This window comes from Borostomias antarcticus (genome assembly GCF_949987555.1).
Source record: "Borostomias antarcticus genome assembly, chromosome: 26".
Lineage (NCBI taxonomy): Eukaryota > Metazoa > Chordata > Actinopteri > Stomiiformes > Stomiidae > Borostomias > Borostomias antarcticus.
The window spans coordinates 10,312,902-10,339,813 of NC_140259.1; the positions used below are offsets into that span (position 1 = coordinate 10,312,902).

General features: G+C 44.3%; 3 protein-coding genes across 4 annotated transcripts in view; all 3 read left to right on the forward strand.

Moving 5' to 3' along the window:
• Window positions 1-1,829: 1,829 nt before the first annotated feature.
• On the forward strand, window positions 1,830-12,999 carry mcoln2 (mucolipin TRP cation channel 2). Of its 2 annotated transcripts, XM_084458981.1 has the most exons (15): window positions 1,854-1,964; window positions 2,141-2,168; window positions 2,643-2,796; window positions 3,096-3,269; window positions 4,054-4,207; window positions 4,910-4,988; window positions 5,071-5,167; window positions 5,263-5,362; window positions 5,510-5,622; window positions 5,824-5,973; window positions 6,930-7,031; window positions 7,172-7,294; window positions 9,482-9,688; window positions 9,953-10,086; window positions 12,454-12,999. In XM_084458981.1, the coding sequence occupies exons 3-15, from the start codon at window positions 2,650-2,652 to the stop codon at window positions 12,488-12,490; spliced, it is 1,617 nt and encodes a 538-aa protein (XP_084315107.1). In that variant the 5' UTR covers window positions 1,854-1,964; window positions 2,141-2,168; window positions 2,643-2,649; the 3' UTR covers window positions 12,491-12,999. The 2 variants fall into 2 exon arrangements, with proteins under 2 accessions (XP_084315106.1, XP_084315107.1); XM_084458980.1 differs by lacking the exon at window positions 2,141-2,168 and having other exon boundaries at window positions 1,830-1,964.
• A 4,239-nt stretch (window positions 13,000-17,238) lies between these two features.
• On the forward strand, window positions 17,239-21,547 carry lpar3 (lysophosphatidic acid receptor 3; the record flags this gene model as incomplete). Its single annotated transcript, XM_084459240.1, has 2 exons — window positions 17,239-17,980; window positions 21,219-21,547. The coding sequence occupies 2 exons, from the start codon at window positions 17,239-17,241 to the stop codon at window positions 21,545-21,547; spliced, it is 1,071 nt and encodes a 356-aa protein (XP_084315366.1).
• A 4,591-nt stretch (window positions 21,548-26,138) lies between these two features.
• LOC311326352 (atrial natriuretic peptide receptor 2-like) overlaps window positions 26,139-26,912 on the forward strand; it is a gene marked incomplete at both ends in the record, with an annotated part of 11,361 nt that continues 10,587 nt past the window's right edge. The window contains one exon of the mRNA XM_084459241.1: window positions 26,139-26,259. Within this exon, the coding sequence (XP_084315367.1) occupies window positions 26,139-26,259 (121 nt within the window). The remainder of the gene's footprint in view (window positions 26,260-26,912) is intronic.

Sequence of the window (26,912 nt, forward strand, 5' to 3'; positions counted from 1 at the left end):
CCTCCCACCTAAGCACTTATTGTATTATATTATATTGCACTGTACTTAAGATTGTGATTCTTGCACTTTGCCTTCAGCACTAGATTATGCTCTTAGTCACTTGTTTTAGAAAGAAGATGCACTTGTGAGTTCTGGCCAGATGTAGTACATTGGCTCTTCCTACGTTAAATGCAATTATTGTTAGTCGCTTTGGATAAAAGCGTCTGCTAAATGACTGTAATGTAATATAATGTACACTTGAACACCAACATCTGATAGCACTCGATCACTTGAACACTATGCACAACTGTATACTTGAACATTATTTAATTGCAATGCCCACATTATAAACACAAACATAGTTATCCGTGATCGGATGGGATAGATGAGGATGAAAGGTCTACTGCTAGACTGCTAGACCTCAGATAGTCTAGTAAATTGCCAGTTTGGGAAGTAGCCTTCCTAGGATTACAAGACAGGGACAGCAATGACAGGAATGACAGGAATGACAGGACCAGCTGGGTGTCACTGGCATAGGAATGGCAGCAGAAGTCATGCGAGCGAATACCCATAGATGTAGAGGGAGAAGAGGAGAGGACCCAGGACTGGCCCTTGCTGAACTCCCGTAGTCAGACTGTGTGGTTCCGACCCGGTCCCTAGGGCAGACCCCTCCATGTCACCTGGTAGGAGCGACCAGTCAGGTAGGATGACAACCTGGAGAGTGCAAAGAGAAGAACTCCTTATTGAAGCTATTACCCCACCTAGTGGACAGTTATGGTAGGTCAAGGCATATGAGACTAAAGTTAAGAATACAAATCTTTTCGGTGGTGTAGCTGGTAGAAGAGTTTAAGAGAGACGGTCACATGTTGGTAAGTCAGAGGGCCTGGGTTTGAACCCCGTGTGGGCCAGTAGGCTGGAGGCTGAGGCCTGCTGATAAGGTTTGGGGTGGGGTAGGTGGGGCAGTGGGTCTGATGATTGTAGGGTTGGCAGTTCAAATCCTGGCTCCTCCTTTCCTGTTTGAGGTGTCCCTGGGTAAGCCGTTAGCAGCATGGCTCTCCCAAAACATCATTTTGGCTGTTATAGAACCATAACAATCCAGTGAGGTGAGAAACAGAAATTATAATTTTGTGTGTTCTGTTCAGTGCAAAACATACACAATTAGACAATACTGTATCAAACATGCTGGCTCATGATTGGTACAAAATGGATCAACAAGTCAGGAGTTGAGCTTGTCTTGTTTTGGTTCTTCCAGAAGACAAAACAAGAATAAGAAGTCCTTCATACAGGCCCCAGCACCACTGTCAAGGGCTGAGAGAGACATTATCTGAGCACAGACATAATTCATCCCTGACTGCTCTACAACCAAATGCAAAAAGCAATATGCTTTATTTAAAAGCAGGAATAGCCGAGCATTAACAATAACAACTTACCAAACTACAACTTATGTGCAACGTTGCTGCAACCCACTGTGTTAGTAGGATTACGACCAGCGCTTGTTCATATATAATATTATAATAGGGGACCTTAAAATTATATAGGATAGCGTACCATTTAATTTATGTTTAAAGTGTGGGTACGAGAAATGAATTAAATTTATGTAATCAAATAATTATTGCAGATATGTATTATTTCGTGACAGGTTTGCTCATTTTTGTGCCATAATTGTAAACATTTTTGACTGTTAATTCATTTAAATATGCATTATGCGTTGGGTCTCTTGAAACTGTGAAATGAGTTGGATCATGAAACTTTGACATTTGTACAGGGAAGGAAATACGCGAAACTTTGACTCTGGCCCCTTCTCCTGATTGGCTGGACACTTGCGTGTCTGACCGCTAGAGATTCTTGTTGAAACGTGGTCAGACTTCTCACCTCTCAAGAGGAAACTCATATAGAAATCATGCGTCGTCCCGTTTGATTAATCGAAACTCTCTGATCAGTATGGAATTCATAGTTCAATATCTCGACAGAAGAAAGTGCAATAGGTAAGTTTGTGTACAATTTGAAGTTATCGATACCGATATTTGCCACTTCAGTTTACTTATTGCTGTTTCATTCTGTGCTGAAATAGTTTCACTAATTTGAAGGGGTCTACCTGTAAACTTGTTTAACATTTCATGTCACCCGTTGGGCTTTGTGTCACATCTGTCATTTCAAGTAGTCAGTTGACCAAATCGACACGCTATAAGGTAAATGCCACTTTAAAATAACACATAAGTAGTAGCCTATATATATAGCCTAGGGAATTAGAAATACAGGTACAGTATAAAGTATCAAACGGTTATAATGAAAGCTCATTGTCAACACAAGTGCAAATGTTTAGAGTGCTGCGAGCAAACCTTGGACTTTTCTACATGAATGCAGTCAGTGTGTTTAGGACAGAGTGCTTCTGTCACAGGAGCCGTATTATGTCTATATGGAAACACATCTAGTGATGAAAAGATGAACATTTCTTAAAGACTGTTGATAGAGCCTTACTTCTCTCTTTCAATCTGTTCACGTGCCAAGTTCTCCTTTTGTAATGGGAACATTTATAGGAACTTGTCAGCACATCAGATTTCCTCTCTATATTGAGTAATAGTAGGTCAAAAAGACCGTTGTAATTCTCAGTATGAGAGGCAGTCAAATGCACAGTCAACATTCAAATTCATTCTTTGTTTCAGTTCCACAATGACCCCGGATATCCTCAACGAGGAGGCCCTCAGGGATGACCTGAAATATTACTTCATGAGCCCTTGTGAGAAGTACAGGGCCCGGAGGAATTTACCTTGGAAACTGGGGGTTCAGATCCTCAAAATCGTCACGATTACAACACAGGTAGCGTGCAAGAGTGAAGTAGGATGTCTGGGAGATGTAGTGAATCAGCAGCAGGCCAAATTATGACCTGGGCTGAGTTTCCCAGAGGCATCCTAGCGCTACGATGAACGCCGTAGCTTACGATGAACGTAGCGCTACGATGCCTCTGGGAAACTCAGCCCAGGTCTGACCCCTAACCCCAGTTATCGCTGCCCATTTGAGGATGAATTCTGACCACATTGACAAGATGAGAAATACGATTCATGGCTCTACATGCACGTCACAAATATACCCTTTTTTAAATAGTTTATCTCCCCCAGCTGATCGTGTTCGGCCTCAACAACCAGCTGGTGGTCTCGTACAAGGAGGAGAACACCATGGCGTTTAAGAACCTCTTTCTGAGGGGCTACGGCGGCGTGGATGAGGATGACTACAGCGTGGCCGTTTACACCCAACAGGACGTCTACGACAGTCTCTTTTATGCGCTGGATCAGGCAAGTCTCCCGTCCTCTTCCTCCTCACCTTCCTCTCCCTCATCATTTGGTTCATAATAGACCAGTTTCCCAGAGGCATCGTAGCGCTATGATGAACGCCGTAGCTTACGATGAACGTAGCGCTACGATGCCTCTTGGGAAACTCAGCCCTGTCCTCTTCCTCCTCCTCACCTTCCTCTCCCTCATCATTTGTCTCATAATAGACCTGGTTATATGATCGGTTAATAGGTTAGTTGCCGTTATCAATATGACATGCTCGTACTATCATGATTGTACTGTCCCTATTGGTTTGACTGCACTGTACTACACTACAACACAGTATGTGTGCTTCTTCAACTGCGCTCAATTGGATTTACAATACTAAGCGAAAAGGAGCTTTATTTTTAGGGCTCATGGTAAATTGACTGCACTTATACTGTAAAGCACTTTTATCCAAAGCGCTTTACAATGGCCTCTCATTCACTCATTCACACACACACTCACACACCAATGGCGGTAGCTGCCATGCAAGGTGCTAACCTGCTCATTGGGAGCAATTTGGGGTTAGGTGTCTTGCTCAAGGACACTTCGACATGTGGACAGTCGGAGCTGGGATTCGAACCACTGACCTTTCGATCATTGAACGACCCGCTCTACCAACTGAGCTTCAGTCGCCCCTCCAGGATGTCTGGAGATCTGGACATGTAGTAAATCAGCTGCAAACCCCTCATATCACATAAGAGCAACAGTGTCTTTTGAGATGTGGCGTGCGTGTGTGTCCTAATGGAGGTCGTGACCCCTGCAGTACGGCCGGCTGCCCCACCTCTCTGTCGGGCCGATCAGCTACGCCGAGGAGGACGGGAAGCTGCTGCCCCTGGTGGTCTGTAAGGAGTACTACAGGAGGGGGAGCGTGGATCCCTCCAACGAGGCCTACGACATCGACGCCCAGCTAGAAACAGGTGAGGACTACGATATAGACGCTCAAATAATAATAATCATCATTATCATAATCATAATAATCATAATCACAATCATAATCATAGTGGAAAAGACAAAATATAAAAAATATAAAAAATCTATAGTTGAATTAACCAGGCCAGGTCAAGCCTGGCTTATGTGCATGGCTGGCTTGTTTCTGTTCAGGACTGGTAGGACGGAAGCTAGTCATGCCATTGAAATAGCTGTGAATTGAAATAACATGAAATAATGTCTGATAAATAAAGATGGGTCTTGTCACCTGGACACATCAGCTCCAATGCTTCCAATGCTAATCCAGCACAATAAGAGCGGGATAGCCAGTTAGCTCATGAGCTCACAACAACTAGCAGCAGCTTCCATAACATTAATGGTAGCGGTCAGTGGCTAAAGCAGTTACACTGATGATAACATAAAGTCATCCCCACCGGGTCTTGAACCCCGGTCTCCCTGCTTGTATTATTGTTGCGTGTGTAAATCCCTTCGGCAGGGAGCACAGCTTCTGTAGCACCAGCAGCAGGAACACAGGTTTGATTTCTGAGAGCTCCTGACTGAAATCTATTAGTGGTTTGGTATTACGAGCTGTTGAATGGTTACATGCATGGCATGCATTCTGGGAGGGACTGTAGTGTTTCAAGTTGTGTTCATTCAAGTTTGATATAATTACTGTTCCTTTTTTTGTCAAGTTTGTATGTCACAGAATCCACAGTCTGTTAGCCAGTGGAGAGTTGAAAATTCCTCCTTTTTTGATCTGGACTTTTACAGGTATGTACCCTGAAAAGTGATATGGACACCTAAATACTGGGGCTTGACGCCTATAATTTGATATAATCTATTCTCTATTCAGACTAGTGAACATGAGGATAACTTTCCAACTGAAGGGAATCAACCTTCAGACCGTGCGTTCACACGAGCAGCCGGACTGCTTCGCCTTCTTTGTCACGGTAGGATTCACTGTCGTCTGTAAACATTCTCCCATCGGAGAAAAATAATCGCCACACGTCACACAATTGTCATTGTCACTTCCCTTTGTCCCTAGATCACATTCGATAACCAGTGTCACAGCGGAAAGGTGAAAATCTCCCTTGACATTGATGCGCTGAGCAGCTCGTGCAAAGATTGGAAAATATCCGGCACTGGTAACGTCTTGTGTTTCTACTTCAAATATCCAGTAATGACACTGTAGACATGGCCGCCTCATGTTGACATGATTCAGCCTTGGCTCCCTCTGTGAGTGGCCGGTTATCAGTAATGAGAAGATCCGCTCGTTGGTTTATCTGTTTCAGCCCAGAAGAACACACACTATCTGCTGGTGTTTGATGCTTTTGTCATCCTGGTGTGTTTGACCTCAGCGGTTCTGTGCACTCGTTCCATCGTTCTGGCTGTCCGGCTACTTCAGGTCAGTCATCATAACATTTCTCTCTCTCAGCCACAACAATATGTTCCCCTTCTTTGGCGTCCATTTTGTTTATCTACTTGTAGTGTACTCTCGTAGTTTTTAGCTTCTCATGATAGGCGTAGGGGTAATACGGGTTCTAGTCTGGTCCTAGCTTGGCCTTTTTGTCTCGTAACCTCTCGCCATTTTCCTGATCCATTTCAGAGATTTTCCAGTTTCTTCCGTCAGAATTATAACCGTAAAGTGTGTGAACAAGACCAGAATGAGTTCTTAAACGGCTGGTATGTGATGGTCATCGTGAGCGACGCCATGGCCATAGTGGGCTCCATATTGAAGATGGAAATACAAGCAAAGGTACAATTTTACTTGGTCCTCTCCTCGGTTGAGCTTATCAAATAAAGTTCCAACTTTCCATCACATAAATGGAAAAAGTAATGCTGCTAAATCCATTTGTAATGCACTTTCCCAGGGCTGTGCTCTTCACGGTTAATGAACTTTTACCAGGTATTTTATTTTAACTACAACAAATTATAGTTTATTCCCTTACGGGAATAATCCTCTGATAACGTTATTAAAGATAAGACTGAGGAATAAAAACTTAATGGAAGAGGTTGAGAAATCAATCTGCGCGTTGCTCAGACACACAGGCAACGGCCGTGGACTTTGGAACAAGATGGCTGAATGTAGACATTGTAAAAAATTCCAGTGGACTATTTACTTTGACCTGCGTGTGACTTCTGAGTCGGGCTTTTATGACCTCCGTGTTAAGCATTTACCCCAAGTTTACATACAGAGAAATGAACTCTCTTCTTTCTACTCTCTCTCTCTTCCTCTACTGTGTGATACTACCTCACTTCCTTTGTTTATTGAGTCAGTTCATTACTCTCTCTCTCTCCCTCTCTCTCTCTCTCTAACTCTCTCCCTCTCTCTCTCTCCCACTCTCTCTCTCCCTCTCTCTCTCTCTCTCCCCCCCTCCCTCCCTCCCTCCCTCTCTCTCCCTCTCTCCCTCTCTCCCTCTCCCTCTCTCTCTCTCTCTCTCTCTCTCTCTCTCCTCTCCCTCCCTCCCTCTCTCTCTCTCTCTCTCCCCCTCTCTCTCTCCCTCTCTCTCCCTCCCTCTCCCTCTCCCTCTCCCTCTCCCTCTCCCTCTCCCTCTCCCTCTCCCTCTCCCTCTCCCTCTCCCTCTCCCTCTCCCTCCCCCTCTCTCCCTCCCTCTCTCTCTCCCTCTCTCCCTTTCTCTCTCTCTCCCTCTCTCCCTCTCCCTCTCCCTCTCCCTCTCTCTCTCTCTCTCTCTCTCTCTCTCTCTCTCTCAGAGTCTGACCAGTTATGACGTGTGCAGCATCTTGCTGGGAACCTCTACGTTGGTGGTGTGGGTGGGCGTGATCCGATACCTCGGCTACTTTCAGAAATACAACGTATGTTTGTAGAAGGAGTTGCACACAATTCTGCTTACACACACACACACACGCACACGCGCACACACACACACACACACACACATTCATGGCCTCTTTGTTTTCTGAAGCTTGCCCTGAGCATCCTGTGTGTGTCCCAGGTCCTGATCCTGACCATGCAGGCAGCCTTCCCCAAGGTGCTGCGCTTCTGCTGCTGCGCCGGAATGATCTACCTGGGATACACCTTCTGTGGCTGGATCGTGCTCGGGCCCTACCATGAGAAGGTACCCACTACACTACCGTACTAAATACTACACTACCGTACTAAATACTACCATGAGAAGGTACCCACTACACTACCGTACTAAATACTACACTACCGTACTACATACTACACTACCGTACTAAATACTACACTACCGTACTAAATACTACACTACCGTACTACATACTACCATGAGAAGGTACCCACTACACTACCGTACTAAATACTACACTACCGTACTACATACTACCATGAGAAGGTACCCACTACACTACCGTACTAAATACTACACTACCGTACTACATACTACACTACCGTACTAAATACTACACTACCGTACTACATACTACACTACCGTACTAAATACTACACTACCGTACTAAATACTACCATGAGAAGGTACCCACTACACTACCGTACTAAATACTACACTACCGTACTACATACTACACTACCGTACTAAATACTACACTACCGTACTAAATACTACACTACCGTACTACATACTACCATGAGAAGGTACCCACTACACTACCGTACTAAATACTACACTACCGTACTACATACTACCATGAGAAGGTACCCACTACACTAGAGCACTAAATACTACACTACCGTACTAAATACTACCATGAGAAGGTACCTACTACACTACCGTACTAAATACTACACTACCGTACTAAATACTACACTACCGTACTAAATACTACCATGAGAAGGTACCCACAACACTACCGTACTAAATACTACACTACCGTACTAAATACTACCATGAGAAGGTACCTACTACACTACCGTACTAAATACTACACTACCGTACTAAATACTACCATGAGAAGGTACCCACTACACTACCGTACTAAATACTACACTACCGTACTAAATACTACACTACCGTACTAAATACTACACTACCGTACTAAATACTACCATGAGAAGGTACCCACTACACTACCGTACTAAATACTACACTACCCTACTAAATACTACCATGAGAAGGTACCCACTACACTACAGCACTAAATACTACACTACCCTACTAAATACTACCATGAGAAGGTACCTACTACACTACCGTACTACATACTACACTACAGTACTAAATACTACCATGAGAAGGTACCCACTACACTACCGTACTAAATACTTCACTTTAATATAGTACATTACAGTATAGTATAGTTTAGTAGCGCAGTGTGGTACAATACAGAGTGATGGTATTTATAGCACCTGAAATTGCCTGCTGTAACACCATACAAATTGATGGACGCTGACCATTTGGAACCACAAGGTGGCACTGTTGCTGCATGTTCCTGTTGCATGTACCTGCCACTCCCCTGGCTTGGGGCTGGCGCTGTAGCAACCCGCTATGCCCTGAACACTGAATACCAGCAGGGAACTGTTTAGCCTCAGTTAAGATAAATTATTTACGGAAGTCCAAATACTTGTGGAGACCACTTAGGGTACATATCTGAAGTCAGTTGTTGACAGTGGGCCTACATCAACAAATCCCTGGCATTGGACATCTACTAAACCAAACGGCCATTTTGTTGATAGCCCAACAATCAACAGATAGATCTTAAGGGCAGTTTCTAAATAAGGGAATGTTTTGTCCACAAAAGCCCGGTATCTATGACCTGTATCTATCCCTGCATCTACCACCAATTATGTTGACATAAGCCAAGTGTAAACGCACTAATCACACATTGCAAAGTCTACACCACTGTGTAAAGTTCTTCATACATTTAAGTAACTTAAACCAATATTACACTTTCACATTTTATGACATTAGGGCCACGTTTTATGGATGCTGTCAACGTATGTCGCAATGTAAACGAAACAGGTTCATTTTAGCGCATAACAAACTCTTAAAGTCAATTGAAAGTGTCCACAGCAGGTTGAGGGAGCCCCCTTAACGTCGTGGAGTTAGTGTGTTTACTGTGGAAGATAAACAGAGGATGGGCCGTCGCACACGTCCTCCCGCCCGATAAACCCGCCGTCTGAGTGGCAAGAGTTCAGATGCTATCTGCCCCTCTGTGTGTGGAGGTGGCTCGTCTCTGTGTGCTTGTGTCTCATGACTCTTGTCTTTTTTCTCTGTTTTTCTCTCTCTCTGTCACGTTCTCATATCTCTTTCCCTGCACCCTCCTCCCATCTGTCTCTCCCTCCCTCTCTCCCATCCCTCTCTCTTCTCTCTCTCCTCTCTCAGTTCGAGGGCCTGAGTCGCGTGGCCGAGTGCTTGTTCTCCCTGGTGAACGGGGACGACATGTTCACCACCTTCGCCCAGCTGAAGAACACCAACACGCTGGTGTGGGTGTTCAGCCGCGTCTACCTCTACTCCTTCATCTCCCTCTTCATCTACATGGTGCTGTCCCTCTTCATCGCTCTCATCACGGACGCGTACGAGACCATCAAGGTACCGACGACAGACCTGGTACTCAAACCCAGACCCTCCCCCCCCACACACACACACACACACACACACCTCAGAGTCCAGATTCACACAGGATTCTGAATGAAAACTGATGATATCGAACTGAAGCCAAACGAATGAGGCTTAACTTTATGCTAGCGAGTTGAATCATTGAATTAATAAGTAAACGGATGAAAGTCACTCCTTTATTTTCAACATTAATAGATTTATCATTTATAGATAAATGTCCCTGTGCTCCTTGAACAGAACTACCAGACGAATGGTTTCCCCATGACCGACCTGCGGAGGTTCTTGACGGAGCAGAAGGACTTTCCTCCAGACGAGGAAGGCAGTGAGACCGTCTCTCAGATGGGCTGCTGGGCGCTGTGCTGCTGCAGACGGTACGGTACCTGTCGATAGTATGAGAGGAACTTTCACAAAGATATTTTTGGGGGCATTTCTGCTTTATTGGATAGGACAGCGTAAGGGCAGGGAGGAAAGGTGGGGGAGGGGGGGGGGGGGGAGGGAGAGGGAGGAGGAGGGGAGAGAGAGAGGGGGAGAGAGAGAGGGGGAGAGAGAGAGGGAAAGAGAGAGAGAGGGAGGGAGGGAGAGAGAGAGAGAGAGGGAGAGAGAGAGAGAGGGAGAGAGAGAGGGGGAGAGAGAGGGGGAGAGAGGGAGGGAGAGAGAGAGAGAGACATGCAGTAAAGGGCGTGGGCCGGATTCGAACCCACGCCGCTGCGGTGAGGACCAGCCTGTATACGGTGGGGCGCCCCAAACCATTGAGCTACCGCTGCGCCCCAATATGAAATGAACTCCCGCGTGCCCATAACCTAAATAATGCACAGTATGTATTCTGTATATCTCTCTTTTCTACCCATTCCATTTCAATGAGCGAATCTGTGTCATCGGGGGCAGAGCGGGGTTTCCTCCTGTGCTCTGAGGTTGAGCCGAACCCTTCGTGGTCGGGCCAACGAAATTAGTGGCGGGAGAAATGCAGACACACCCAACGATTACAGATTACAGAGAGACGAAGAGTTAGACTGAGGAGAGGTTCCCCCTGCAGCTGCCAAGGGCTTCAGATAAACAGGCCCTGGCCTAGTATTGAGACTGGGTCAAATGAACCAGGACATCCCCGTCTGTCTCAAGCACTGATCGCTTGTCAGCACTTTGAGATTGTCTTCCCGATGAAAATGGCCTCATAAATAAAATTATTTTGGGGGGGAAGCCATCACCTCTTGTTGTGATGATGTGCTTGGATATTTGGGAGGCTTGGATATTTGGGAGGCTATCTTTTGAGTTTTTTGGTCAAAGACGGCGACTGCAGGCCTTCTTCATGCATAAAGAACAGTGTCGTCTGCTACATGATTGTATGTTGATTTGATTTCATGGCCAAGGAATGAGTTCCTTTCAGAGTGGCACTTCACTGCATCATTTTTGCATTACAGCTAATGACAATCGATTTGTTGAATCGTCTCTTTTCCCCATCTCTCCTCCCTCGTTTTTTGAGGTGAGGAGTTCTAAAGCCCTTCAGATTTTTCACCAAACAAATGAGGGTGGTGTGAATTTCACTGAAGTACAATTAATAAATTGAAAATTTATAAAAAATAATTCTGTGAAGACATGTTCTACGCAGCTGTCAATGAGGCAGAGGTCAAGTGAGAACAAACTACTATAAGTTGCCTGAGCAAACTCATCTCACATACCTGTACAGTACATGGCAAAAAAACTAAACAGTAGAATCTCTTGTGTAGACACGAATGGAAGACAATACAAAGCGAAGCCTGATTATCTCTGAAATATGGCTACGCACGATGTATTACAACATTCACTGAGGAGTGCTCTACATGACTCATCTTGCTATCCGGTCACAAATCTTCATCATTGAAACACTTTTATGAGCTGATGTTCTGAATCGTTCACTTCACTCACTTTGCATTAGCAATCCAACACCATACTCTTCCTGGCAGACATTGCGAACGGTACATTTTGCAGTCTTTGCCGTTGGGAGTCATCGTTTGCACGAAACAGCATGATACTGTAGAATAGTCCAGAAGCATCTGGTGATTAGTTTAAAATGGCGACATGAGTGACTTTTACTGTAAGCTCAGGGGGCAGAGTGTCTTCCTCGTCTATTAGTCTAGGCAAGTCCAGTTTCTCTGGTTAGTGGCCTAAATTAGATCAAAGACGGCCTTTTGCCCTGTCTAATGTCCAGATGACATGTTCATTTCCTTCTCAGTGCCTTCTGAGTGCACTGTAAACAAACATAATCATATTAACTAAACCTCGTAATGTCTGATTGGATGATATGTGATCTATGTGTTTTTGGTCAGTTTATCCCTAGTATCGTCATTTCATGAAATTCATTGTTAGGTTGATTTTAATTCCTCCATTAGGCCTGTTGTTAAATCAGTCTGTAAGTGTATAATAATTGGCAGTTGACCAAGCTTTCAGAACAGTATTGAGTAACAGTAGAGTTCAGGCTATAATGCACCAATTCGACAGTCGGAAAACAGTGGAGGTTCTAAGTTGCCAATCGCCAATCTCTACCCGCCCTCTGCATCTCCACACTGTGTCCTGTCCTGTCAAGTGTTACCCTGAAGCCCTGAATCTGACCTGAATCTGGACTCAACAGACTCAACTCAATAGACTTGAATCCAGCACCCAAACAAAATGACAGCAGAGATATTCAGGTTTGATAACTAGTAAGTTTTATTTAAAGATGCTGCTGGGAAAAAAAAGCATGTTTCTGTGTGTTTATTCCACCACAGGGCTCAGGGAGACGATGACGTCATTCTCATGAGCTGACAGCAACCACATCAGAGGGTCCAGGAGCTCGAGGATGATTGGTAGAAGAGGATTCCAGGACCAGGGAGCAGAATATTGTGCTACAGAGGGAAAGACCCTAAGGGAAACACTGTTTACTGTAATGGTTCCTGCAACTTTTTTTTTTGCATACGTAGGGAATGTGTTTTCTGCAAGGGAGTAAATGTGCAATATATAAATGTGCCAAATAAGATTTGTATGTCTGTTGTCAACAGGATACCAAAGTCAATGTGAGAGATCGGCTGACTCTGCAAAAAGGTTTTATTAGTTGACAGATTTACAAGTCTCTAAAGGTCTGTTGAGACAGGCACAGAGAGAGCCTGCGTTCTTCTATACAGTATGATTCTCATACACGTCTATGCAATGTTTCTGAATGTGTGTGTGAAAGAAACATAATGATGTCTCATGCAACCATCTGAATTGTATATTTTCTGTTTTTGTGTAGATTTGTATTTTATTCTGCAATACATTAAATGTACTCTTAAATAAATAAAAACTAGAAGTTGTTTGGCTGTCCATGCCTATGACAATCAGCAAAAGTTGAACTCATGTCCGTCACAATATGTACTTTAGTCCTAATTGTGGTCTGACTACCATGAACCTGAAACATACAGACCATAATTTCACTGACCGTTCTAGTATTGCGCTAACTGCAGTTTTTATGTAGCCTCTCACTGGGCTATTATGGAAGTCTGGGGCATGCGGAAATGCGCTGGTAAAACGATGATAAAGTGGTTTTCTGAGACGGGAAGCACAGGGTGTAATCTCATCAGTCTCAGTAAGCTTTCCTGTGAAATGTATCGCAATCCAAATATTTGTACATGTTTGGCATGGCTTGGACATAAGCATTCCCCTGGCGCTTTTCACTGCTTCCACGGAGGACTATGTCCAAGCCATGCCAAACACCTAAAATATTTGGATTGCAATACATTTCACAGGAGAGCATACTGAGACTGGTAAGATTACACCCTGTGCTTCCCTTCTCAAAAAAGCACATTCATCTTAGTTTTTCAACGCATTTACGTACAGTATGCCCCATTGCCTTCCATTGTAGCCCAGTGAGAGCCTGCATAAAAACTGCAGCTATCTCAATACTGGAACGATCAGTGAAATTAAGGTCTCCATGTTTCAGGTTCATGGTAGACAGACCACAAATAGGGCTTAATGTCCCAAATAGCACACTACCCCTTTAAACTCTGACCCTAATGTTTAAGATACTGTCTATTATCTGCAGGCTACAGTTACACACAGTCAATATTGTTATAGCCTTTTCGCTTCTTTACATAATACCATGTGAACCGACTCTGTGTGTCCGCGTTAGCAGGATCTACGGACAGAAGGAATTGTAGAGCCTATCCGATAATTACCAGTAGTGGTCGGTTATTGTACATGCTAGTGACACATCAAGCACAATAACATTTCGAATCCCTGAGGGCTTCTTCCTATGTAGTTGTGAAATGACCGCTGTATTTTAGCCTATAATGCCATGTAATGCCAGGAGTTGTGTTTTGCGTGATCTGTTTTTACACAGCATGTCAATACAGGCCAAGGCTCAACACTTGTTCAGGGGAATTCTTAATTAGCCTATCTGTGATGAGTCACTGACCATATAGGCTACAGTAGGCTAAGGGAATCCTTAACAGGGAACATCTTCAAAGTTCACTCTATGTTACGAGGAACAAGAAACACATTGAGCTCCAAAATGACACCCCTGACAGGCAATGCACAAACAATATTCAAGAAAATAATCTTCAAAGTTTCACTATGGTATAAAAAAAATAGGTAACACACATGCAATATCCCTTTGTCATCCAACGCTATGAATAAAACAAAAAACTGGCATATAAATAAAGAATTGCAGGCATTGGTGGCGTCTATATTCTTGAGGTCACCGGGTTTCAAAAAGACCTTTCTGACCACAAGACACCAAACACTTTTGTATTTGTCAATATTCTGAATCTTCTTCTATCTAACTTCACATTCACATGCGCATCCGCCATAATGGCACTGGTCTGGGGTCTGTTCACAGTTGATTCGCTGTCTAGAGCGGAAGCGCGATGACGCGTTGCATAATCATCCGGTCTGGACCGGAAGAAGAACAGTTGTTGCAGGCGTGGGACCACCTAATCATAACATAACATCTATGGAGACCACGTCATATAGGACATTTTAGAAGGCCTTTATTTTGAAATGCCACATCAGAATGTCCTGAAGGTCTCTGGGTGACACCCTGAGCTGGTCTGCTAGTAGCTAGTAGTAGTTCTATTAATACATCCATGGCTAGTAGGCTACTCTGGAGTGAAATTGGAGGAAAGTAGTAGACATTTTAGAAGACCTTTATTTTGAAATGCCACATCAGAATGTCGTAACATTAATAAAGTACAGTATTCCACACATGTCTGTATATTCCGTTTCTCTATAATTATATTATTTATGTCTTGTTTGTGCATTGCCAGTCAGGATTACCAGCCCACTGTAGTTCACTCAGCAGGTGTCATGAAATTTCACGAATGCAGCTAAATAACATTCATTATTCTTTGCTCTGTTTTCGTTCAACTTTGATTGATTTTTATGGTGCTTGTTGATGGCAGTTGACCTGAGGTGAAGATGGTTATCCTGATTATTCACGAGCTGTCATGCAGGAACTAGTTCAGATCCATTCACATTTTTCCCACTGAGCTGTTCATGCATCTCGATGGTTTTGGAGAAGAGGGTAAACCGGTCTATAACATTAAAACCATGTGGACATTAAAACCCATGTCCAAAATAGCACACTACTCCTTTAAAGTCAATAAAGTACATATTGTGACGGACATGAGAGTTCAACTTTTGCTGATTGTCATAGGCATGGACAGCCACACAACTTCTAGTTTTTATTTATTTAAGAGTACATTTAATGTATTGCAGAATAAAATACAAATCTACACAAAGCAAAGCCATTTGTGATCTTCCGGCATACCTTGAAGTGGAAGTTGAAGGGAAATTATTTTAGCCCATGCGGTCAAACCACGCGCAACAAGAATGTAGGCTAGTTCCAACAGTTGAGTAGCGAATAGCACACTACCATAGCACACTACCATAGCACACTACCATAGCACTCTACCATAGCACACTACCCTAGCACACTACCATAGCACACTACCATAGCACACTACCATAGCACACTAGCACACTACCATAGCACACTCCCATAGCACACTACCATAGCACACTACCATAGCACACTCCCATAGCACACTCCCATAGCACACTCCCATAGCACACTACCCTAGCACACTACCCTAGCACACTACCATAGCACACTACCATAGCACACTACCCTAGCACACTACCATAGCACACTACCCTAGCACACTACCATAGCACACTACCCTAGCACACTACCCTAGCACACTACCCTAGCACACTACCATAGCACACTACCATAGCACACTACCACACTACCATAGCACACTACCATAGCACACTACCCTAGCACACTACCATAGCACACTACCATACACTACCATAGCACACTACCCTAGCACACTACCATAGCACACTACCATAGCACACTACCATAGCACACTACCATAGCACACTACCCAGATGAGCCGACACGCCCTCAAAAACTCGCTCGCCTCAAAACTTTTCCCCCTCCGGGACTCCGCTCAGTCTCACCCTCTCAGTCAAGCCTCGACAGAATGGAGGACACACTTTTTATACTCTGCCGCGAAACGAGGGATACATTTTAATAACAAGGTGACGACAGAAAACATTGTGTTCAGGTATAACCCCACCAGGTAAAGCAAGTGTTGATTGTTGTGTGGTTTGGTTGTGTGTGTAGACTGTTAATGTCATCTGCTTTGCGAGGAAGGGCTTGCTGTTGAGAAGTCTCATGTCTGTACTGTAGGCTATATTTTTATTTAGAAGACTTCTTATTGAGTAGCTCCCGAAAAATATCCGTTTGTGTTGTATTTTGGGGAGGCAGGGTGGGACAATTATTGACGATTTTAATTCGATTATGAAAATTGGTAGGCTATTTTAAAAAAATGTTTTTACGTCAGCTTGCTCATTACCATTATTACAATTGGAAATGAATGGTATTCATATTGCTTACCTAACTGGATTTTGCCAGAATTACCATTTATGAAGCTCAGCACAGGTGTCAGTGCCACTGTAGCCTAATGTGAGAAGTTTTCATTAACCGGTGATCAGCTACTTCTAGTCAAATGTGAACTACCCTCTGGAGCTGAATCATTTATCTGTGAGGTATTTGGCCTTGAGAAAACTGCCACTGCACTACATTGGTTTATCAGAACGTTTTGATCTGGGATTTTCATCACCCTCCTCTGACTAAAGGATCACAATGTAGTTCTATCTAGCAGTAGTGTGAGTACAGCTCAGTCCTCAAAGAATGGCAGTCTGAACCCAGCAAACACGCAACGTCAGGGGGACGTTCACATCATGTCTTAATAACGTCCGTCGGTCCTGAACCCCGTGTGTTCGTCTGCTGGACCCCTCAATATTCACACGTCTGGCTTGGACCCCTCTAAGACGTCTGTGGACGTGCAGAACGGGTTCAATATCTGAACGTTTAAAAAAAAAACATTCATTCTGGCTCCTAATTGGATGTCTTTGGACGTCCAAAAAAGACATCTAAAAGACGTATTTTAGACGTGTCTTTGCTCAGTGGGAAGGTTTTCCTAGTTGATGTTTTTCTCATTTTCTCTACAGAGTTTCAGTTCAAGATGGCCAGTCAGAACAACTGTCACCATGATCAGCTCATGGACTTCTTCTACAACAACAGCAACCAGACCAGAGGTGAGTGGGCCGAAACCCAGCTCATCCTGGTCCAGGTCGTTGGCTCCTTCTTCTGCTGCTTCATCCTGGTCTCCAACGCCATGGTCATCGCTGCCATCATCACCAACAAGAGGTTCCACTACCCCTTCTACTATCTCCTCGCCAACCTGGCTGCCTCTGACTTCCTGGCAGGGATAGCCTATGTGTACCTCATGTTCAACACCGGCTCGGTGTCCAGGAAGCTGACCGTCCAAGACTATTTCATCCGCCAGGGTCTGCTGGACACCAGTCTCTCGGCCTCATTAGCTAATCTGCTAGTGATAGCCTTGGAGCGCTATATCTCCGTCATGAACTGGAAGGTCCACAGCAACCTGACCAAGCGGAGGGTGACCCTGCTGATCGTGCTGGTGTGGGCCATCTCTATCTTCATGGGGGCCGTGCCCAGCCTGGGGTGGAACTGCATCTGTAACCTGGAGGACTGCTCCGCCCTGGCGCCCATCTTCAGCAGGAGCTACCTGGTCTTCTGGTCCATCTCCAACCTGGTGGTGTTCCTGGTCATGGTGTGCATTTACATGAGGATTTACATGTACGTCAAGAGGAAGACCGCCGTGCTGAGTTCGCATACCAGCAGCTCCATCAACCGCAAGAGAACGCCCATCAAGCTGATAAAGACGGTGATGACCGTTCTAGGTAGGATTGCGGGGCATGTTGTATCAGAGAGGATAATGGTCTGCATTGAATCACTGCCACCGAATCGGTTCATAAATACTATGCCATATTCCGGTTCATACATTCAACCCTTCTCTCATCTCATGTCTGTGTAATGATTCCCTATCTTCGCTACAAAATATTATATTTTCACAATGAGTACAGTACAATGTTGACAAAACAAAATGCTGCAGATTTGTATTAATCTCTAATTACAAACGGGTCCGAAAGTCCATTGAGAAAGCTTTGCTTCTGAACTGGGTCCTAATTAATTAAATAATTTCACTCAGGCACTGAGTTTAGACCTCAATGGTGTTCTTAGATGTTGCATAATACACTTTAAATAATGGAGTTTGTTTTAGAAAGTGGAAGGTCATACCAAAGCCTTGTAAAGATAAGAGAGGTCTGTTGTCCAGCGTGGACCGGCATTTCTGAACACACTGCAAAACCGTAGATTGCACCACACAATGAAATTCTTACTTTGCTTTGTTCTCCAATGCACACATCCTAAGTCTACTAAGTAATAATAGTACTGTATAAAAAAAGCAGTAATAATTTGCAATAGTAATTATAAAATAACAACAAAATATAAATAAAAATGGCAGTTACAAAAGCAGTTAGAAAAGTACTCTCTCAGTTCTGCTACAGATTTGAGTTCTGACATCACCCTATGCACCAATGGTATGTAGCCTACAAAGACAGAAGATCTAATCATTCGTCACTCAATGTTGGGGTTGTTTGCGCATTTTCACAGACAATTGAGAAAATGGTAGACGAGAGGTATTATGTCACATGCAATCCCATCACAGATAGGACCCCTGTGACCCTCTCTAGGTAGGTGTGTCAGAGCCGGATATCTTTCACTCCAGACGGTTCAAATCAAGGCGCTGTCCCGTCAGCATTCTGTAGCGCCACAGGTCAAACAAGTTGTATTGTGTAGTTCTTGGAACTGGATTCCCACCATTTTGTTCAAAAATGATTCAGTGTTTTCCCTCAGTTTTATGACATCTGCTTGCCAGATAGTGAGTGGGCTTTGTTCTTTGTCTATCTCTAAGTTGTGTTGCCCGGCTGATAGTGAGCATCGGCCCTGCCTTTGTGTTCTACAGTGTCTTCACGACTGCCGTGTAATTATCTCTCTCTTTCACAAGGACACTGTTCGTACCGCAGTGAGACAGCACAGCCTGCGGTTCCTACTGAAGAACCCCACTAAAAGAACCTATACTTGAGGGCTTTTTGGCCAGTGTGCAATCGCTTTCAGATGACATTGTTGTCATATTTAACCGCCTTGAACTTCTGTTGTCATGTCATGCGCTCCTCAGGTTTCATACTAAGATGGTTGTGGCGTTATTCTGGTGGTGAAAAGATACTATCCATATCTAACAGAAGACTAATTGGACATGTTAAACTAAGCCAGTATAATCTTTAGGGGCTTCCGAACATGTCTGAAATACTCAATACCCAACACCCCTCACATGAGAGCTAAAAGAAGCAAGACCAGGTTTACTGGGGCAACATGGGGGACAAAACAATTATCTCAGGTTGCAGGTGAATAGATAGAAATCTACTCTTTTGTCTGACTAAAGCTGAAAAAAGAACTGGATCAACCAGTTCAGAATCCCTCTGGACGCAATTTAAAATTGCAGTATGCACCAAAAGTACATGTAGACATTGAGTTTGTTGAACAATGGAGGTTTTTCTCATCATTCATATCCTGTTCAGTTATGATTACGGTGATATTATACAGTCATGTTTCATGAACTCATGCAGGTCGCTGCAGAACAGGAATGAAAACCACGGACAGACTGACAAAATGGTGAATCTGGAATCTCTGGCTTTCTTGGTAGCTGGCTAGCTAATGCATCAGTGACCCTATGCTAATGAGCCATAGAGGAGTGAGAGCCCCCATGATAAGATAATCATCTTGTGTGCAAAGCCTGATTAAGGAATGGGATCAAGTTGAATCAATCAGAGCTCATGAATGCCATTTTCCCTTGATCCTCAAGCATGTTTTTGTGAAACCCTGGCTTGATAAAACGCCTAACGAAAAGGCGCACATGTGCTAGAAACATGACAACCTCCAAGTCCCAGATGTTTTTTATTTTTTATTTTAAAGATTAGAAGGGACTTACACTTAAATGGGGGACTATATCAAATAAACTGCCAGTTGAACTCCACTTGAAGGGGTTTGGCTGTAAAATCCGGAGTATGTTTCTACTTTCAGGCCTTGTTGACCAAAAAAAAAGGGAAAGAACTGCTGAAGTCGGTGCTTTTAATCAAAGCCTTGTTTTTGTTGGTAGCACCATATTGTGTGTGAGCAAAGGGGTGTTCCCTTCTCTTCATGCTGCGGAGAACAGGGCCTGGTTTTTTGTTCTGCCGAGAAAAGAGGGAGTTCAAGACAAGCTGCTACTTGCGCTTACTCCCCTATCCCAGAAGCCCCTGCTTCTTGCTCCAACATGCTCTACCTCTGGGGTGATAGAGTCTTGAATTTCAGGTCCAATGAAAATTTTGGCAAACAATGCGTGCAGTGTTTACCCCAAAATAATGACTACCACGACAACAAGCTTGAAAGACTTTGTATCCCTTTAAAACAATTATTTTCCTTCCTTTCCGATGTTTTACTGACATGCCTTTGATGTGATTTTTGGGAGAGGAATCCATCATGCTGAGTTGTTATGATTACCTGCGCATATAGAATGAGTGCCGTTTGGTTTTATGTCATACAGTACTGTACATCCATGATGACTGACATGCTGTGTATCTTTGGTCTATTGTATATATTATGACTAATCTAAAAGTCCATTCAAATGACATCGGTGTACAGTAGAAAGTGCTCCTCATGTTCTTACTATAGACGGGGGGCGGCTGTAGCTCAGTTGGTAGAGTGGGTCGTTCAATGATCGAAGGGTCAGTGGTTCGAATCCCAGCTCTGACTGTCCACATCTCGAAGTGTCCTTGAGCAAGACACCTAACCCCAAATTGCTCCCAATGAGCAGGTTAGCGCCTTGCATGGCAGCTACCGCCATTGGTGTGTGAATGTGTGTGTGAATGGGTGAATGAGAGGCCATTGTAAAGCGCTTTGAGTGCCGCTAAGGTGGAAAAGCGCTATATAAGTGCAGTCCATTTACCATTTATAGCACAGTGATGTGAATGGACGACATCAGACCTGCATGGTCAAATGAAATAACGTGGTCTTGGTGTGCTTCTGTGTCCTTGTTCCCAGGTGCGTTTGTGATCTGCTGGACGCCGGGTCTGATCGTTCTCCTCCTCGACGGCCTCAACTGCGAACAGTGCAAAGTGATGATCTTCAAACGCTGGCTCCTCCTCCTAGCTGTGCTCAACTCCGTCATGAACCCCATCATCTACTCCTACAAGGACGAGGAGATGTGGACAACCTTGAAGAACTTCCTGCGCTGCGTCCGCACCGGCACCCGTCGCCAGCGCTCCTCCAAGGCCAACGCCAGGCCCCTAAGCTCCGCCCACGAGGCGGGCACCAGCCAACAGACCTCCGAGGAGACGAAGGGCGACGCCCAGGGCATGCTCCCCACCTGAACCTCAAAAGTTGAACAGATTTTATTTTGCCATATGCAACAAGTACTGTAGGTCCATCGGAAGGCTTGGTCCTGCTCCTTTCCACGGCTGCTTATCAGTTCTACGTTCCTGACTAAACAATGTCAAAGTGAAGTATCCCTGACCCTTGGACATCTAACACGAAGACGTGTGTTGTAGAGAGACGTGTTAGAGACATTGTCCTCAGTGGGTTTTTGTGTCCTCGAGGGTAGCAGCACTGGCTTGGAGGGGCGTGGGCTCCCCTTCCCTCTGGAGAGCTCCGGAGGGGTGAAGGGTCTTGGGTGTGTTGCTACAGACCCCCGTAGGAGTCACTGTCTTTGGGACTGAGGGGCGCTGGTGACAGATAAAGGTGACTGAAGAAAGATAGAGAGAAAGTTGTGACATGAAGTAAGAAGTGGTACATTTGTCTTTGTTCTTGACCTCGGGAGTCAGAAACAGATTCTTTTACTCCCGTTGTAGACCTTTTATTAGTCTTGTGGACTCGTGATTTTTCACCAGAGTGAAAGGCTTCCGTTTCCTTTTGAGACCATTCAAAAGTGTATTCCTAATATATAAATATATTTTAAGGTACTATAGTGCTGTAGCTAGGGACTAAAGACAAATTATTGTAGGCGTATATATAGGTATATTTTTTATATGAACAGGGAGACCTACTGTATATGTCTGCTACTAGACAATTAGAATAGACAGTACTATCTGATTGTTCTGGGCTTAATTTACAATTTTCAATTCAGAAGGCGAAGAATCAGGACTGCTTCCTTTTAGGCCTAAATCAGTTCACCCATAAGCTGTCCTATGAAAGAGTTTTCTCCAACAATTTTATCAAGCCAAGGTAAACCTCCTTCTCCCACTGCCTTGTAATTTTACACACGCTTTTGGAAGCGACTCTTGGCTCAGTCGTTGACTGGCGCGCTGACGAAACAGCTGCTCGCCCCGAGAGAGAGGCAGCAGGGTTGTAAAAAGGTTGCGACACACTGCTGTTAGTCATCACTCATGCGACCTCAGAGCAACACCACCCCCCTCATAGACACCCAGGATGAGTCATAGACACCCAGGATGAGTCATAGACAGGGCCAGTAAAACTCTTTACCTGTTGAGCAGTATTTGCTGTATGCCATTCAACTACTTGTATAAAGGGAGCAACTTGATTAAAATTGTTTCTCTCCTCTGTCGTTGCCGTGTGTCAGACTTGTTGTGATTCCCTGTGTCGTGTATGTACTGTAGCCTACATGTAAACAGGATGACTCTCGTCCGCTGTGTGGGATGAGGTTTAATTCATGAGTCAGGTACTCCCGTCAGATAAATGTTACAAAACCGCAAGACGTGTCAGTTGGTTACCGGAGTCATCAGCTTGTAAGATAAGATAAAAGAACACTTTATTAACCGGGGCGGGGGAAGTCAGGTGTTACAGCAGCAGAGAGTAACAGAAAACCAGGCCAGGTCAAGCCTGGTTTAGGTGCGAGGATGCTCTCACCACTACTCTATTTGTGCAGTGGAGATCGGCGGGTTGATTTTGGTGTGCTAAGTCGTAATGGCTAATTTCTTATGACAACGTTTTAGACAATCAGTGTTCCTGTATGCTATAACCATGATCTAAAATGTCTCTTAAATCTTCCATACGGTCGTTTGTGGACCCGAGGCTGCAGCGTGACAGGTGACCATGGCGCCAGATTACATCTGCTCAAGCAGCAGCACTTCTGGGTAATTTACTCAGTTTAGCCCAGCTAATGAATGACCCTTAGTTTCCATGGTGACAATCAAGCCATTAGGGCCAAGTGCTCCAGATAAGTGACTGACTGTTAGAGGAGAGATACATTTAGGCTGAGAAAAAATAATCACAAAACTCAATACAAAACTGAGCCATTTTTGTTTCTCCTTTTGTGATCGTTTTGACTAACGATGATCAGTTTATATTAATTTTATGACCTCGGCCCTAGCGACAACACAGGGTGAGAGGTCACATTGTCTGTGGTGTTTGTTTGTCCGTTAGCAGGATTATGTAAAAACTACCAGACTGATTTTCTTGAAATTCGGTGGAGGGGTGTAGCATGGGACAACTCAGGACCCGTTACATTTTGGAGTGGATCCGTATCACGGGGCAGGTCCCATAGGCCGCCCAAACATGGCACCTCCATTCACCTCCATTCATTTTTTAGGACCAGGATTATGCAAATACTCCCTGTTCTGTCCACCAGCTGTGAAAGCACAACTCATTTAAAACATGTTTGACATGAACGTCTGTAAGCGTGTCCATCTTTCACATGAACGTCTGTAATGTCCATCTTTCACATGAACGTCTGTAAGCATGTCCATCTTTCACACGAACGTCTGTAAGCATGTCCATCTTTCACATGAACGTCTGTAAGCATGTCCATCTTTCACATGAACGTCTAGCATGTCCATCTTTCACATGAACGTCTAGCATGTCCATCTTTCACAGACGTTGGGTGCATGGAAATGGAATCATCGTCACGGCACCCAAAAACTAGCAGTGGCTTAATAGACAGACTCCCTCCAAAATGATACTGTATTTACAAATAGACTTCCACTTCAGCTACCTTGGTGTAGCAGTAGAGATTTATGTTATTATTTGATCCTCAAATGGAGATGGATTTGGGAGGTGTTTTTTATTAAGAGAGCTGTTTTAGCTCAAATCAGAGCCCGTGTGACTCTCCCTCCCTTCCTGTTGGACGTTTCCTCAAACACGCACTGTGGGCCTCGACTGTGGCGTGGCTGTGTTCTGTGCTGTAATTATGTGTTCTCCTTTTGCCAATTAAATTTCACAGATGGGAGGAAATGCCCTCGTTGGGGAGGGTAATCTCAGTGGAGGCCCTCTCCAGATGCACTGTCGTAGTCTGTAGATACACAACCAGCTAAAATGCCTTTACTATAAGAATACAACACATTTAACAACACATTTCAAAACAGCAAAGACATGAAGCAAACACAAGCTGTGAAGCAGCTATCTAAAGTCACAATGAACATTAGTTTTGAACATTGTTAGAATGTATGTATGTATGTATGTATGTATGTATGTATGTATCCTTTGCATGTACTGTATGTATGTGTGTGTGTGTGTGTGTGTGTGTGTGTGTGTGTGTGTGTGTGTGTGTGTGTGTGTATGGATGTAGTACTTATTTTTTTGTTTGTCAAATGTGTGTACTATGTTATATGTTGCATATGTGAGCTGTGTCGCAAGACCAATTTCAGCATTGTTGACAATACAGTTCGTATCGTATCGTATTCCCCACTATTCCCCACAGTGTGCTGGGTCCACTTGTCCTGTGGAAGGGTGAAGGTGAGTCTCCATATTGTGAAGGGGTTGAGATCAAAGCGCTGATTGGAGAGCCTTCACTGATTGGAAAAAATCATGGTGGGGCTTCAGGGGCCCAAATCAGAGGGCAAGATGGAGGAACACACGCGCACGTGCACGCACACAGAGGAATAAACACTCATACAGGTCATTCAGTCAGTCTGGTCAGAGGAATACACACTCATACAGGTCATTCAGTCAGTCTGGTCAGAGGAATACACACTCATACAGGTCATTCAGTCAGTCTGGTCAGAGGAATACACACTCATACAGGTCATTCAGTCAGTCTGGTCAGTGCAGAGTTTCCACAGCCACAGTAGCCTAGCAGTCCTGATGGCTCTATTATGTAGCTCGGCCCTCTACCTCTCTCTCATCTTGGTGAGTACAAAACGCGAACCGTGGTTGCTGCCGGGTGTCTTGTGTGAAAGAGCTTCTGCCGTGCGGGTTCACGGCTGAAGGATACATCTTATCTGACCACCTCACCTCCGGGGTTGGGTGTACAGCAGTGTCCGTACCATGGCACTTTATTCTGGCCAATAGATAGTTTAGATAGAAATGCCTCATACTGAGTTGTGATATCGATTGTACAGTATGTATAAAAGTCCTTGTGTTCCCCGTTCTTGTGGGGACCCCCTCCCTCCACGGTGCTTTTGTTGGTGTGTCAGAAACACTTGTGGCCGCAGAACTGACCTGCGCCATTTCATTTCCCCGGATCTGTAAGGTTACTAAACGGTTTGTCTGATCGCTGTGTGCCCGGTGATATTCAGACGGCCTGTTCTTTAATGATGAATGAGATGCTCTGCCGTGCTCTTTCTGCAGGATCTTTATGGTGATTAACTGTGTTCATGTGGCTTGTCACTGTGTTCATGGGCTGAGTGCTTTTTAAACTATAGGAGACCTAATCAGCAGTTCAGGGCCAAGCAGCTTGTTGTGCAGTTTCATTTCAATCAATCAATCAATCAATCAATCAAAGCTTTATTTGTATAGCGCATTTCCTACCCAGAGGCAACACAATGCGCTTTACAGAGAACAAGGGAGGTGGGCATACGACCCACTCTCTACATATTCCAGAGGGGTGGGACGTACGTACGCCCACCTCCCTTGTTCTCTGTAAAGCGCATTGTGTTTAGCCATTATTATGTTCACAAATTACCTCATTGACACTTTAAGTCGTGTTGTATTTCATCAGAATCTCATCCTATAATTTAAAATGTGTCACTTCGAACCACTTTGATGAAGCTAATGCTGTGTCTGAGGCTAATGTTACAGCAGTATGTGTCTTGCGTGCAGCTGGTGGAGAGTTGGCATGACCTGGATAACTCCGAGTATGACTGCTGGCCTATAGAGAACCCCAATGATGACAACATGATCAGCTGTGGAGGTCAGATGTCTTTCATGTGCTTTGATTGAGACTTTAGCACTTTTCTTAATGATTGTGTTACGTCTCTTTTTACATTACATTACAGTCATTTAGCAGACGATTTTATCCAAAGCGCAATAATTGCCAAGACAAGAACAATAATTGCATTTAACATAGGAAATCCAATGTACTACTAATTATGAGTAGTTATTTGAGTTATTTGTTCTTGTCTTTTTGTTTCTTGGGGGTATATGGTTATTGTGTCAAAGCGGGGTGTGCCGGAATAAGTATTCCCAGATAGCAAGCGGATCTGGGCCATATATGGGCCGGAACTAAGCCACAAGGGCCAGATCTGGCCTGTATATGGCCCAGATCCGCTTGCTATCTGGGATACCTTTGTGATAATGTGTCTGAATAATCCCATGCGGGATGGGTCATTATGTCCAGACACGAAAATAAAAATATTCATTCATTCACTACTTGCCAGAACTCACAAGTGCATATTCTTTCTAAAACAAGTGACTAAGAGCATAATCTAGTGCTGAAGGCAAAGTGCAAGAATAGCAATCTCAAATACAACAGGTGCTTAAGAGGGTGGGTCGTTGTACTTCTTGAAGAGATGAGTTTTGAGCCTGCGATGAAAGATGGGCAGCGACTCTGCTGTCCTGACGTCA